The 15,301-nt window shown below is 31.7% G+C and overlaps 3 protein-coding genes across 5 annotated transcripts; 1 reads left to right on the top strand and 2 right to left on the bottom strand.

Annotated features, from left to right (window-relative positions):
- Window positions 1–709: 709 nt before the first annotated feature.
- Window positions 710–4,105, bottom strand: LOC123195509 (dihydropyrimidine dehydrogenase (NADP(+)), chloroplastic-like). Of its 3 annotated transcripts, none has more exons than XM_044609261.1 (7): window positions 3,505–4,096; window positions 3,134–3,397; window positions 2,863–3,033; window positions 2,512–2,624; window positions 2,239–2,425; window positions 1,198–1,307; window positions 710–1,097 (listed from the first exon to the last, which is right to left on the bottom strand). In XM_044609261.1, exons 1-7 carry the CDS (start codon window positions 3,784–3,786, stop codon window positions 941–943), a joined length of 1,284 nt encoding a protein of 427 aa, XP_044465196.1. In that variant the 5' UTR covers window positions 3,787–4,096; the 3' UTR covers window positions 710–940. The 3 variants fall into 3 exon arrangements, 1 of the variants encoding a protein (XP_044465196.1); XR_006497486.1 differs by lacking the exon at window positions 710–1,097 and adding an exon at window positions 2,008–2,147 and having other exon boundaries at window positions 3,505–4,105; XR_006497487.1 differs by lacking the exon at window positions 710–1,097 and adding an exon at window positions 2,008–2,090 and having other exon boundaries at window positions 3,505–4,104.
- Window positions 4,106–7,187: 3,082 nt separating this feature from the next.
- On the bottom strand, window positions 7,188–8,487 carry LOC123195720 (mitogen-activated protein kinase kinase 9-like). Its single transcript, XM_044609533.1, has one exon. It carries the CDS (start codon window positions 8,317–8,319, stop codon window positions 7,354–7,356), a length of 966 nt encoding a protein of 321 aa, XP_044465468.1. The 5' UTR covers window positions 8,320–8,487; the 3' UTR covers window positions 7,188–7,353.
- A 1,856-nt stretch (window positions 8,488–10,343) lies between these two features.
- Window positions 10,344–12,909, top strand: LOC123195571. The gene is made up of 4 exons (XM_044609357.1): window positions 10,344–10,676; window positions 10,770–10,852; window positions 12,314–12,369; window positions 12,466–12,909. Exons 1-4 carry the CDS (start codon window positions 10,505–10,507, stop codon window positions 12,542–12,544), a joined length of 390 nt encoding a protein of 129 aa, XP_044465292.1. The 5' UTR covers window positions 10,344–10,504; the 3' UTR covers window positions 12,545–12,909.
- The last annotated feature ends 2,392 nt before the right edge of the window (window positions 12,910–15,301 follow it).

Raw genomic sequence — 15,301 nt, 5'->3', positions numbered from 1 at the left:
TGAGTTTAACCTCGAGTTAGACATTATGCTTTCAAAGTGAGCTTGAGTTAACCCTTGTTCAAGCTGATTCGGTTTGAATCCACCCTAATTAGAAATATATAACATTGCTCTAATGATTCAAACTGAGTTCAAATAAGATCCACTTTGAGAGCAATTTGAATCCAAAAAAGTTAATTCGAGATTTACAAGCTTCGGCTAAAAAACAATTTAGTTTTGATTTTGATTCAGACTTACTCAAACTTAAATATTCAGATTAGTTTGAACTTGGTTCATTTTATAAAACAAGTATAATCCTTTGTTTAAACTTAATTTATTTAGTCTGAACTTAAATTCAAGTTCATGGTGTAAGTCATACTATCTACTACATATAAAATTAATAATGTTCATGTATATGATTCTCGCTCTTGATATGAGAAAAGTTGAATTTGATCTTAAGTTTTTGAGTTCAAATCAAATGAGTTGAATTTGAATAAAAAATTGTGTTTGTTTTTATAAAACACATTGAGTTTAAATTGATCTTAACATTTAAGTTCAAGCCTGTGTGGATTGAATTTAAAATTAAATTATTTTTTAATAGAGTTAAGTTTGAACTTTAGCTAATCGACCTTGAGTTAGGTATTGTTCAGTCTCGATCCACATCAAATCCAACACTAAATACGCATAATATTATACAATTTAAGTGATATCTCAAAATTCAAATCCCAAAGAGTGAACCAAAACTACTATTCCAATTATTGTAAGACTAAACCGATTCCCAGAATCTGAATGCTTGAACATGATTTTGATAAATTTGAAAATAGTTACTGCTTGACATATATGAACGTTTACTGTTATTTATACAGTCAAGTTAGCCTCAACTGACCAGAAGATATGAGTTTGGAGTTGGAGCCCAGTTTACTTGAATGATACAAGAGCAAAGGGCTGATAGCAGTTGGGAAAATCAGTTTGAAACCATGCTTTCTGTCTCACTCACAAAGCCATCCCCAGTCCAATCTTTGTCAGACTGCAAGCCTTTCTTCACCGCTTTCCTCTGTCGGATCGCTTCTTGTTGTCGCTGAACTAAGTCTGTGTGGGTTGTGAAATACTGTAGAGAGACCCTGGAAATCCACCAAAGAAGAAGAAAATAGTATCAGTATACCCACAATCATCGTAACTTTTCTGTCGATTAGTGTCTCGGATACAGAGCATATTGCTTACCCTCGAAAATCGTCTATGGTGGAGAAACTGTGTGATCTCATGAAGTCCTTTAACTCTTCGCACAGTTTCTTAACGAGGGGATATCCGTGCATCATAACGCCAGTGCATACCTACAAACAAAAGTGATGGCCTATCAATTCATTCTGCATTTCAACTGCAGCAGGTCATATGTCATACTAAATACAATGAGATTCTAAAATTAACCCATTACTTTTACAGAGAGCTGAAGACTCCAGAAATCATCAACGGATTTGTGCACGGAACAATTACAAGCACACCAACGTAAAAATTAGAAAGAGTTCCATCAAGGTTGATGGTTGTTCAAAGATTGAAGTTTGATTACTGAGAACATAAACATAGATCATGTTTCCGGGTTCAAACTAAACAAACAGAACTAGAGAGATTCACTGAAAGTGCAGGAGTAAAGGGGTTGATCAATGTTGAGTAGGAGAAAAAGCCAGAACTCCGGTAAAACAGATAGGCAAACAAGAGGACGATTGTTTCAAGACTTCTCAGGTCATTAACCATGAAAATGTTTTATGAGAAAAAGAAGTACTATAGATCCAAAGTTTTAACAGTTCTGAAAGAAGCTAAATCATAAACAAATTACAAGACTTTGTCAAAACTAGTAGCTTTTTCCCCAGTAAATTAAGATAATAGCATTCATATACAGCAACTCAGAAAGAAGTCAAATTAGAACAATTGTAAGTCCCTTCTGGTGTACAGATGTTGAACTCTTAAGAAATAAAATTACTGTTCAAGTTAAAATCGTATTGAAGGAAAAAACGAAGATTAGGAAGCCTTGGAAACCTCTTATGTGAAGCTGCACCAGATGTCAGTATAGCCGTTTGATAAACGACAATTACAAATCCACCCTATTTGTAAATGTACAACTGAAATTTGACATGGCATGATTGTAAGTCAGAGATCAGAGGCTTCCAAACGTAAGACTGAAAGGAAAATTATAATTTGTAAAGCATTAACAAGGAAACACATTGTTATTCCAAAGAAACCAACCAGAGAACTATATTTTGGACCTACCTGAACAGTATTTGCTCCAAGAAGAATAAATTCAGCAGCATCTGCACCTTTCTCAACACCTCCAATGCCGGAAAGTGAGTAATCCCCATCATTAAATTCGGCCTTCATCATTTTTGCAATACTCATCACTTTTCCCAGTGCAATAGGATGGACTGCCTTGCAAGAGTAGCCTCCAGGAGTAGAGTATCTAATAACAAAATTTAAATAAATAAAAGTTCTCTAAAATAGAAAAAGGAAAAAGTCTCATATTTTTCTGAATTTGAGAATCCCAACCCCTCGACACAAGGTTCAGGCCGCAAAGTCTTAAGATTGATTCCCATAACACTCATGATTGTGTTAATAGCTGCTATCCCCTCACATCCTGATCTCAGAGCCACCCTCGCCGGCTTTTACGTATCAATGTAGGATGATGCATCAGTTATCATTAGAATAGGCCAAAAAAGAACTTAATAGACATCTAGAATTTCTATAAAGGTGGTAGACAAAAAGTTTAGCTGATGTATAGTTCATCCCAATCTAAAACATACTCAAAGAAGAAATTTCCAATACAATATTATCCTCCAAATCAATGCACTCATTGTGAAGGGAAATAAACAAACAACCAAGTCATGTTTTAAAGCAGACCTCAGTAATGTCAGTAATGTTAGGAGTCATCTTCGCCCACACAGGTACGCTAGCTTTTGCATTTATCCATCCACAAACCTCTTCCAGCAGCCCGCAATCTTGGCCAACAGCTGCCCCCATTTGTCGCTCCGGCATTCCGTGAGGGCATGAGAAATTAACTTCAATAGCATCCTACACAGCACACCAGCACAATGCCACAAAAGATTAAGAAATCAATACTCATCACTGAAAAAACAAATTTCATTACACAAAAGTGATCATTCAATCTTACAATCCCGGTTTGTTCAACTCGATCAATAAGCTCCTCCCAAGCAACCTTGTTATACTCCTCCATAATTGAAGCAATGAGAATCCTATCCGGGTACTCTTCCTTCAATTGCTTAAATTCTTTCAGCATTGTCTCAAATGGCCTGTCACTTATAAGTTCTATGTTTTCCCATCCTATAATCTGCCCTTTGGCAGAGCCATTTCCGTCCACTCTCAAGCGGGCATATCTGGGCGTTACATTTATAACCTTTGCTGCATCTAATGAAACCTATAAATCCATATTGAAAGCAGACATCCATAAACCGGGGGGCAAAATGTGATGAAATTAAAACACAGGGGACTTAAAATTACAAAGAATAAGAACAGACAACTCACAGTTTTAGCGATCACGGCGCCCCAGCCTTCATCAAAGGCTCTCTTCATAACAGTATAATTGGTTCCAGGAGGACCCGACCCAATAACGAACGGGTTGGGCAAGTGAAGTCCATTTACTTCAACACTCAAATCCGGCTCTGAAGAAGCCAGAGCTTGACCAAACACTCTGAACCCAACTCGGGCACAGGGTAAACTCAAACTGGGTCGAGCAGGACGAGTTAAAGGGAACTCAGCAATGGTGGAGTTGCCTCTGATGATGTGACTCAAATTCAGAGAAGCCATGTATGAAAAAAAAAAAAAGGGATTTTTCTGGGATCTGGGAAAAGCTTGAAAAAGAGTTATAAATTTAGAATTTAAAAGGAAGAAGACGATGATAAGGATGGCATGGCATGTGGATACATTATTGAAAACTAGTAAGACATTACGTGGATTTGCAGTTATGGAGAGAATTCGATATGGGGTGGGAGTTGGATTGAAATTATTGAATTCTTGATGAAGAAATTTGACAAATTCACGTCTGGCAGTTATGGAAACTTAATCGAGATTCAAAGTGTCAACAATGTGGATCTCCATGGCCAATCATAGAGAGACAAATAACTTATTAATGACTAATTTTTTTCCATTTTTATCACTGTAATAATATACGATACTTCTAATAGAATCAGATCCGACTCAGAACCAGATATTAAAATGAACAATATTACTGTGGGCGGATTCTATCAAAGTACTGTTCGTTTTGAATTAATAAAACAATTTTGATATTTTGTTGAGTATATAAATAAATATATATTATATATAATTGAGTATTATTTTAGAATTAAATATAATTAAATATAATTTTATAATTAAATTAAAATTATTGAATTATTTGATAACACATTTTAAATATATATTTGTTTATATATTTAAAATAGATATATATATATATAATTTTATTGTTTAATTTATTTATGACAATTTTTTTTTTGATAATTTTTCTTTTTCTCTAAATGTCAATGAATATTCTATATAAGGGATGTCCACACTAGTACAAATATAATAAAATTATGTATACTTAATTTCAAGTGTTTAAATAAATATATAAATAATAAATTGTGATATAATTAAATATTTTTAATTAAAAATAAAATAATATTTAATTATATTATAATATATTATTTAAATATTTAAAATTAGATACAAATAATATTATTATATAAAATAAGATATATTATATTAACAGTAAAAATCCCATCAACATGCAAAAGTATAAGATATGATTCTATGGAAATAATAGTAATGAATATAATATTTTTAGAGCGGTTCCACGTGAGATCGTAATTTTGCTTTTACGTAATTGGTTTTTAAATATTATTTGCTGCCAAAATAAGTGAGCGTTTGGATAAAATCCTCCGTGTGTCAAAGGCCAAGCCACATGCATTGAATTTTCTCACTAGATGTCTATCCAAAAAGTATCTAGTGATTTCCTCTGTCATTTGTATACTTCTCAATATTAAAATCAAGTGTTCGATTTATATAATTAAATAATTTTAAATTAAATATAAAATAATATTTAATTTGATAATAATAAATTATTTAAATAGTTAATTAAATGTTAAAAAATAAGGATATGCAACATCTTTTTTATTAATATTTTGTTAAAATTTGGAAAACTATGAACCAAATTTACTAGTACTTTGCCAATTTGCACATAAATTTCTAAAATCTCATCGATTGATTTTAAATATATGGTAATTAATACTTTTAAGTCAATTATTTTTATCTCAAAAACTTTTGTATTTAACGAGCTCAAATTGGTTTTAATATAATTAAATTGAGTTTGAATTAAAAAATACTTAATTTAATTTAATTAAAAAAACATTATTAATGCATAAATTAACATAAATATTAATTCAAAAGATAAAAAAAAGGTACATTTCTTAAAAGGATGGTTGGCGTCCGATGAAACTGGGTGTGTTCAAAAGTCGAAAATGAGCCGCTTTAATTAAATAAATCACTATCATTCTATCTCTATCTCCATTAAGGGGCAGTGTGAGAGTAACAGCCACCAATCGCTGGCGTTGCCAAATGCATGAACGTGAGTGCCTGCCACGAAATTTCTCCCCACGTCATCCATGATGTCAATTGCTTCCCCTTTTATGATTCGCATCTCGTGCAAGCCAAGATTACCCCCCTTTTTTTTTTTTAATATAATCAAATTTAAATTAATTTTAATTTTAATTTGAATCTACAAATAGAAGAGTCACGTAAAGGTTGTTTGAATATAAGCATTTAAAAATTATTTTAAAAAATTATTTTTTATTATTTATATTATTTTATTTAATTTATCAATAATAACAAATGTTTTATCACTTATTTATTTTTTAGATAAAAATAAATTTATTTTTAATTAATATAAAAATATTTAAAAATAAATATATTAAAAGTTATTTGGATAAAATAATTTATTAATATTTTTTATAATTTTTAAATAAATATAATAATTATTTATACTTACTAAATTTTATTAAATATAATAATTATTTATATATAATAAATTTTTAAATAATTTATTTTTATAATAATTTTTTATTTTAATAATAAAATATTATCCTAATGAAACACTTCTAAATGTTCAAAATTAATGGATGGCGAGATAATCTATATAATGGAAAGAAATGAATCAAATGATTCATAAATATCTAGAAACGAACTAAAGATTAAATATTTAAAATAAATCAATGATAAAAAATTACGTAATCAATGATGATGAAAATACGGAAGTAAATATAATACTGTAAGCAACAATGCAGAGGATTCGTTTTCATTTTAATAATATTTCACGTCCACATCATTATCACGTGTCACAAATGTTTGCTGAGTGGAGAGGAATCTCCCAGGAACCCCATGGCATAATAATATAACACCCACACAAATTACGCTACTTATTTATTGGGATATTTTATTATGTTTTATCATCAGATCTTGTTATATTTTAATTAGGATAGGATTTAATCCAAGTTTTTCCAATGAGCTGAGTTTAAAATTAAAAATTGGATATGTTCTCATGAACGAGTCAATTTAACACCAATTTAGATTAAATATAAAATTAAATTATTTTTTAATTAAATTTAAACTTTAATTTATTGAAATTAATTTTTTTCAAAATTAAGTCGATATCAAATTAGATTACGTTTAGACTCAATTTATATCAAATTTAACATAATTTAATAGATTCTATTTTAACTATTCAAACTTAAATTTGAGTTTGTATCAAACTTAAATTTGAGTTTGTATCAAACGAAAAAAGTTTAAACGTAAAAATTGAGTCAATTTTCATAAATGAATTAAGTTTAAATCGATTTAAATATTCGTATTCATAACAATTTAGATTAAATGTAAAATTAAATTATTTTTTTAATTAAGTTTAAGGCTCAACTCATTATTTTAGGCTTAACTTTTTTAGATATAAATCAACATCAATAGACTCTAAGTCTAAGAAAATGAATTTAGTTTGAGTCAATATAAACATTTGAGTTAAACTAAACTTATATTAAATCAAAATTTAAATTATTTTTAACTAAATTTTAATTTTAATTTGCCTATCCCAAACCAAATTAAATTAGAATTAAATCTTATTTATACTCAAATCAACTATAATTTTAGTGGTTTTAGGCAAAAGTTATATTTCAACCTCTTGAATATAAAATAAAGAAATTAAATTTATATAAAAGAAGTAAGGATGTACAAATTATAGAAAATTAAAATTAAAAAAAAAAAAAAAACGAAACCGAATTCGTTTACTGTCTACAAAACTCAAACCCCGTTCTAAAATTACACGGGTATGTGGGTTAAACCTATATCCATTACTCAGTCGGATCTCGGATCCTTGGCCAGAAAGGGGTGATTCAACAGCTGTGAAGCCGTCCATCTCGTACTGGACTCCTTCTGCAAGCAGCACTCAATGAAGCTCCGAAACTCCTCGGACACTCCGTCGGGTAAACTCGGCGGATCCCCAAAGCAGATCGCGCACATAAGGGTCGCCCAATCAGGCCGTTGACCGGGTTGCAGAAACGGAAAATGACCCAAATAAAGCTCCAGCAAAGTCAGCCCCAAGCTCCAGATATCGCCGGCGTAGCCATTGTAGTTTCCGCCGTAAGTTTCGGGATCAAACCGCTCCGGACTCATGTACGCGCAAGTGCCCACGTAAGAATTGCAGGCGTCCAAGCTCCGGCACATGATTTTACTGACACCGAAGTCTGAGATTTTCACTTGCATATTGCTGTTCACCAGAAGATTCGACGGCTTGATATCGCGATGAATGATCTTATGCGCGTGCAAATAACTCAACCCCTTCAAAATTTGGGCGGCGATGTTGGCGAGTTCTTGTTCGGAGAACGTCCCGTTCTTTTGCAGCAACGTTTCGAGAGTGCCGGCGTCCATATACTCCATCACCATGGCGATATCTCCGGACGGTTTTTCGAACACGCCGTAGCACTGGACGATGCAAGGAGAGTCGGTACGGCGGAGGATTTCCATTTCGCGGAATACTTGGCGGCGGAGGGTGGAGTCGCTCTCTCCATGGACGACTTTCAAAGCATATATCTTGTCAGTCCGTTTATGACGAACTTTGTAAACAGTTCCACCGTTTCCGTGGCCCAGGACATGGAGTTTGTCCAAATCTGTGCAGGTTATGGCGGCTGCCGCAGCAGAGGAGTTACCGGCAGAGGCGGTGGCTACTCCGGGAGGGAGAGGTAAGGGGAAACGTGGGCAACGGTCGGATTCTGGTAAAGGGAGCCGAAGATTCAACTGTCTACGCTGTCTGACAACTGCCATAAGTAAAAATATTGTATCGATAATTTCAGTTTAAGATTTAGAGATTAAGATTATAAAGAGAAGTGAAAGAAGGATTATATAGAAATGAACATTAAAGAAGTGGGAGAGCTAATTGGGGAAGTCGAAGGAAGGTGGAAGGATAGAGAGGAGAAGAGGGCCCACTTCCGAATAAGGTTAAATTTTTGGGTGGGTTGGAGGCTTTATATATATATATATATATATATATATATATATATATTTTAAGTTTAGAGTATGATAAATAATAACAACATGTGACTAAATAGCGAGCCACCAATGTGATTTTTTTAAAAATAAAATTAGTTATATTATGAAGAAAAGTATGCCAATTATTGGCAAGCTAGTGGAGTAGAGTGGGTTGGGTGGCTCCATGTCATTATTTGTGAAAATTAAAGCTAGACATACAGGTGTTCGGATCGGATTAAATCGAGATGGACTTAAAAGCTCGATTTGTCAAATAACCTAAGCCCTTGAGGATCGAAATTCGAAGACAAAACCTAATTTGGGCCTTGTCTTCCAGTGCAAGATTTCATTATATTGTCACTTATTTTAAAAAGTTTACTATTAATTATACGTATCATACTCTACAATCTAAGTCAATTTTGATAAAAAGTAAAGTTAAATAATTTTGAATCAAATTTAAATTTAAATTTATCGATTTAGAATAAACTATTTTATTTAAACTAAACTTAAGTTGGCCTAATTTAGATTTGTTCTTAATTGAATTCAATCGTAATCAGTATTTATTTGTTTATTTTTCTTTCTACAAGAGTTCAAGTTAGGTGGGAAAGCGTTTTGAAATGAAGATTCTTGTTCCTAAGATGAAACCAACAAAATTTCATCATCTTTTCAGGTCAAGACAAAAAAGACAATGCAACATGTGGACAGCCCCAAGTTGAGAATGGATTAAATCGAATTAATTATAATATGGTTGGTTGATGCCAAAAATTAAATGTGGAGGCCAAGTTGAACATTTATGGGAGAGAAAAATTAGATAAAATTTTAAGTTTCTAGATGGAGAAACACAAAAAATGTCACTACATTAGTATAATGATCGTTGTGGATTTGAACAAAATGGGCCCAATTGGAACAAATCAATTTTTAGTTAGGGTTTTCGTTTAATAATTTAATTTATGATAAATTTAATTTATTTATTTAATAGTATTATTTATTTTATTAATGATATTATTATTTTACAAACTCTCTGATAATATGCATATAAACTCAACCAGTTTAAACTCCAATTAAATATAATTATTTTAATTCAAATTTGAATCATCTTAGTTAGGATATACCTTTACCTTTAATTTTTATATGTTCCATGGTGGATCAATAAGATCTATGTAAATGAAACCCACAGATCCTCTGGCCCAAAATGGCTTTTTTTTTTTTTTTTTAAATCATGAGTGCCAAATTAGGGCTCCTAGTTTTAACTGGGTTGGTTTCAATTCGGCTGAACCCAATCAAGGCCCATCACAAGCATGACAGGCATGACAGTTGGGGGGTGGGGGTGTTGTGTGGGCGGGTTGGTGTGGTGGCTGTCGCAGTGGGTTTCGTTATGCGGTGGCATGTTATGAGAGTGAGTTTATGTGCGATGGCGATGGGGGAGGAGCGGGCAGTGGGTGATAGTTTGAAAAAAAAAAAAGAAGTATTTTGATTGAAAAACAAATATCGGTATATAAGTGAAAAATGTATTTTTTAAACTAATCAATAGACAATTGTTATTTTACAAAAAGCTAAGGTGATAAATAATTTTTTTTAATCAAGATATTTGGTTCTAATTAATTAAATAAATAAAATTTAAAATATAATAATTAAACTTATAATAATTATATCCAATAAATTATAATTTTATAATTCATGACAAAATCTCAAATCTACACTTTTTTTCAATTACTTTAAATAAAAATTAGTTACTCTGTCTTAATTTTAAAGACAAAAATGAATAATAATTCTAAATTAAAAATAAAATAATAATAAATAATGCAAAATTGAACTCCTTGTTTGCGCTCATTGGGCGGAAAAAACAAAGGCAAGAAAGAGTTCTGGAACACTATCACTGTTCACCTTTGCCTTTGCCATTAAGGCAAGCACCTGCCTCTTTAAGCTCAGGGCAACAAGCTAATTCTAACATTTACAGTCACCCTTTTCAATATTCAATTAAGCCATGGCGTTGCAGTGGATGATTCTCACTTACGTGGTGGCAGCTGAGGCAGCCATCGCCCTTCTCTTGACCCTCCCTACACCTAAACTTTTGAAGAAACGTTTCGTTTCTCTTATTTCCATTATTCTTCAGCCGTGCCTCTTCGTCGTCCCCTTTTCTGCGTTTCAGCTTATGGGTACTTTCTTTTTTTTTTTTCTTTCGTAGTTTCTGATTCATTTTTGGGGAAAATTAATTGATTATGAGCTGTTGAGTGGTTGGGGATTTGTAGATCTCTATTGGAAGAACGAGCATCGGTTGATGTGTACCTCTGAGATCTGCACGGCTGCTGAGCGAGATCGATATGAGAAATCTGTAAGTTTTTGACCTTGGGGAGTATATTGTATCTTTCTGGAACTTTAGGACTTCAACATGATTGCAGTTAACCTGACGAGGCATGTTGTAGATACTCCTTTGCATTTCTGCTTCTCTGGTTGATTCAAAATGGGTATTTTGTGATGCGTTGTAAGCTTCTTAGCTTAAGAAAAACTTGCTACCGAAAACAATAATATTTAAGATGACATATTAGTATGTGATTGAGTGATTTTGAATAATACATAAAGGAAACAGTTATATCACTTATCATGTGATGACACTTTAGTTTGTTTATACCAGTTAGTATCCATCGTTTATGTAGTATTACCTAATGATTTATAGGATATCTATGATTATTTTTTTTCTTGTTCCAGTCATAATTTATGAGTTTTCAGATCTCTATCTGTGTTCTATGTTAGGCTTTTTTGGGGCAGTAGAGATTTGAGTTTTCAAGTGAAAGTGAGAAATGCAATGACTAGAAAGTTGTGAAATGGTTGATGCTGAGCTAGGTCAATTTTTAGTAGGTTATACTTGATGATATGTGAAATTATAATGGTTTTATAGAACCTGTGAGCTTGCAGACTGTACCATTTACACCTGGGGCCTGAAAATCTGTTTAGATACTGCATCATATAAATAAAATCCATATTTTTGGCCTTGCTGGTTGTGAAAGAGCTCTCTGTTTCTTGATCATGATCATTCAAATGATATTGGTTGGGAAGAGGGAGATAGACGTCATTTTGCGATTAAGTTGATACCTTCGAAACATGGTTGTTGATTTATAGAAATTTGAGGGTAAAAGCTGATTATGATTAATTATCAAGATTTATAGTCTCTTTTTCTATGTATCTCCCAAGTGATTGAATAAAAAGAGAAGAGCCAAATACTCTAAACTAGGGCTGGATTCGAGCCGAGCCGTTGAGCTCGAGCTCGGCTCGGTTCATATATAGTTGGCTCGAGTTCGAGCTCGGCTAAGGCTGGCTCGAATTCGGTTTGACTCGTTTTTCGTTATCAAAACGACGTCGTTTTAATACATATTGATCAAAACGACGTCGTTTTGTATCAAAAATTTTAATTAAAAAATCCGATAAGTAGCTTGAGCTCGGTTAAGGCCGGCTCGTTTCGGGCTTGACTGAGCCGAGCTCGAGCTGGCTTGGTTCGAATCCAGCCCTGCTCTAAACAGTTGCCTTGATGTATTTCTTTTTAATGCAAATGGAATTGACTACAATGACCCTGTTTGTTTATGAATATATGCTTATAGATACAAAAAGTAGTTTTGTGAATTCTCTGTTCCACGAAACAGGTCTTTTAAATTAGTCAAATCTTATATCTGTTCAATCCCAGCAGCCTATTTCATGAAGCCTTTCTTTTCTTTTTCACCCTGAAATTTACATGTACTCTTTATCTTTACTCTCTGTATATTAGAATGTTGTAGACTTACCATTGAAGTATCTTTTGCAGATATACAAAGCGCAAAAGAACGTGATTCTGTGTGTCGCAGCATGCCTTCTCTACTGGTATGTTGCATTAATTTGCTGTCATACTCTTTAGAAAATTTCCTTGGCTATTAAACACGCGAATAAATGAATATTTCGTTTTGAATGTGGTTGCAGGTGCATCTACCGCATCTGCAAATATTACGAAGAGATTCAGAGTTTGGAGGAAGTAGAAAAGAGATACAAGGATAAGTAAACTTCTCACTGTTAGCCCATCTTTTAAATTTAGTGTAGATGAATGTGTCATTTTACAATCTTCTTTGCAATGAAACTTAAGATGACCTCCTGGAATTATGTCACAAATTTCATGTACTCTCTGTTTAAGTGTATCTTTGTCTCGCGGACTGTTTTTTCTTGTGGCTCTAAAGCAGCCGCAGCCTGTTATAATTGAAGCTAAAGCATGAATATAATTTACCTTAAGAGTTTGTACAATAATTGAAGCTAAAGCATGTACTCCGACCTCCCGGAATTATGTCACAAATTTCATGTACTCTCTGTTTTAATTTGTATTCCTAGTGACATTTAATTATTGGCCTTATTTTAAGAATTGATTTTGATTCAGTCTAAGTCTATTTTGAGATTGGTTTTACTTTAAGAGAGATAGATTAAAATTGATTTATTATCGATGCGGTAGTTGTTTGAATTGAATTAAGAAATAGTTTAACTTTAAATTTAATTTAAGTTGATTTGAATTTAAATATTTAAATTACATGTTAAGGTTGTGAGGTGGTCTATGGCACAAGTAAAACTTTCTTTTTATACCATGGATGGTGTTGGGGCTTTAGGGTTACTGGTCTAATTAGTAAATATGAGAATAGTATGTGAATTTTATAAGTATAATATAATGAATAATAAAAAATACATTTATAAAAAATGTTTCTAAAATTTGTATACCAAAAAAGTATAAAATGTATATATATAAATTTAATATAACACATCATTAGTAATATGATAATATTATAATAATTTAAATATTTTTTAGGAGTTTTATTAAATATTAATATAATAATTTAAATATAAATGTAAAGTATTAAATTAATTATTAAATATAATATAATATAATATATAATCGAAATTCTATATACAAAAAATAGCATACTAATCAATTAAAAAAATAAGTAAATTAATTAGTTTAAATTTTAAAAATTTAAGAATATGATAAATATAAAATATGATATATTATTTACGTTTAATATGTGAAAAATATAAAGTACGTCTTTAATATGTTTTTTAAGTTTAAATTTTTTTTAACTATATTTAATACATAAATAATATACATATTTATTCAATAGAGTTACTAGTACAGCATGATCTATTAAAAATAATAAATAATTAAAAATTAAAAAGTTTGAAATGGCAGGCTGGCCCGCGTTGCCAAAGCACATGGGCAACCTGTTAAAGTCATGAGCAAAGTGCTTCAGGTTTGTGCCTGAGTCTAGTCATGCTTGCGGGGCACAATACGGTTCGTAAGCATGGGCACACAAAATTTGATTTAATACAGTTGATTATCATGTTTAATTTAAATCAAATCCATTTTAATTCGGCTCATTTATTTAAGCTCAAACCTAATTAAATTTCAAAAAAGGCCAAAGGACTATTTCTCATCCAAACTATATTGAATTCTTAAAGTTTTTCCTGTTAACTTTAAAAATATCATTTATCCACCTATAATCGGTTAAATTTAACGGAACCCTAACCCCTAAAAATGTAATCTCATTTTCGCCTCTAAAAGTTTAAAAACTAACATTTTATCTCTTAAGCTAAGTTTGAAAAGATCACATTTCCCCCTCTAGGGTATAGTTTCAAAACCCGTTCACTTTCTCCGACGTTATCGCCAACCGTCTCTCTCTCCTGACAGTTTCTCTTCCTTCGACGACCCATCTCAACTCTACCCCAACACATCTAACGTCAAAGAGTTCGTCTGGGAAGACGATTCGGCAATGACACCGAAAAAAGTGAAAGAATTTTAAAACTATACCTTAGGGGGACAATGTGATTTTTTCAAACTTGGCTTAGGAGAGAAAAAATATTTTTTTAAATTTAGGGGGGAAATGAAATTATATTTAAGTTTATTTTTAATATTAAATATAAAATAAAGATTTTACCATTAAAATTAACAGATTTAAAATAGTCATAGGTGAATAAATAAGATTTTCAAAGTTAAAAAAAAAAATTTTAAGAATTCAACATAGTTTAGGTAGAAAATAATCTTTTGGCTTCAAAAAATAAAAAATGTAATATCAACTGTTTTTTTATTTGTAATCTTTGGAAATTCATTTCAGAAATCACAAATGACTAGCAGATGTGATGTGAAAGGAAAGGTCATGTTGCAATTTAATTTATTAAAAAATTGAAAATTGCGTATGATTTTCACAGGACTGTGCAGTGTGCTTCATAAAATTCAAAACAACCAGCTGCACACAAGAAGATGATATACAAATTCACTAAAATTCAAACGTGTTATGCGCATAATATAAGGCTAAATCTTTTGTTTTTTCTTCCTTACGTACGAAACCTATCATCCAGCCAGCCCATAAATCTTAAGAAACTAATTCAACAACTGCTATGCATTAATTATAATAATGTTGGTTTGATTGTTTTGAATTAAATTTTTACAAACTCATGAGTCAAACATCCTTCAAGTTTGAATTTAATAATGTAACACCTTTTAAGTTTCATCTTAAGCTCGTTTAAGGGGAGTTTGTTTTAAATTCAATTGAACCGATATAATAATAAAATTCGGGCCAATTGGATTTAAATCCAAATGTCAGCTCCTTGAATTATTGTTGCTTGTAAACTTAATCTTTTTTACTCGTGCAAGAAAGGGAGGGAGACAGAGACTATATATACATATATATATATTTGAGTCTTGGGTACGTTTGAAGGGATCAAAGCATGAGATGAAAGTGTAAATGATTCACGTATTTTTTACAGGTTTGAATGGTTGTTGAGG

Source organism: Mangifera indica, chromosome 14 (genome assembly GCF_011075055.1).
Source record: "Mangifera indica cultivar Alphonso chromosome 14, CATAS_Mindica_2.1, whole genome shotgun sequence".
NCBI lineage: Eukaryota > Viridiplantae > Streptophyta > Magnoliopsida > Sapindales > Anacardiaceae > Mangifera > Mangifera indica.
Note: the sequence above shows the minus strand (reverse complement) of the source record. Positions and strands in the feature narration are given on the sequence as shown.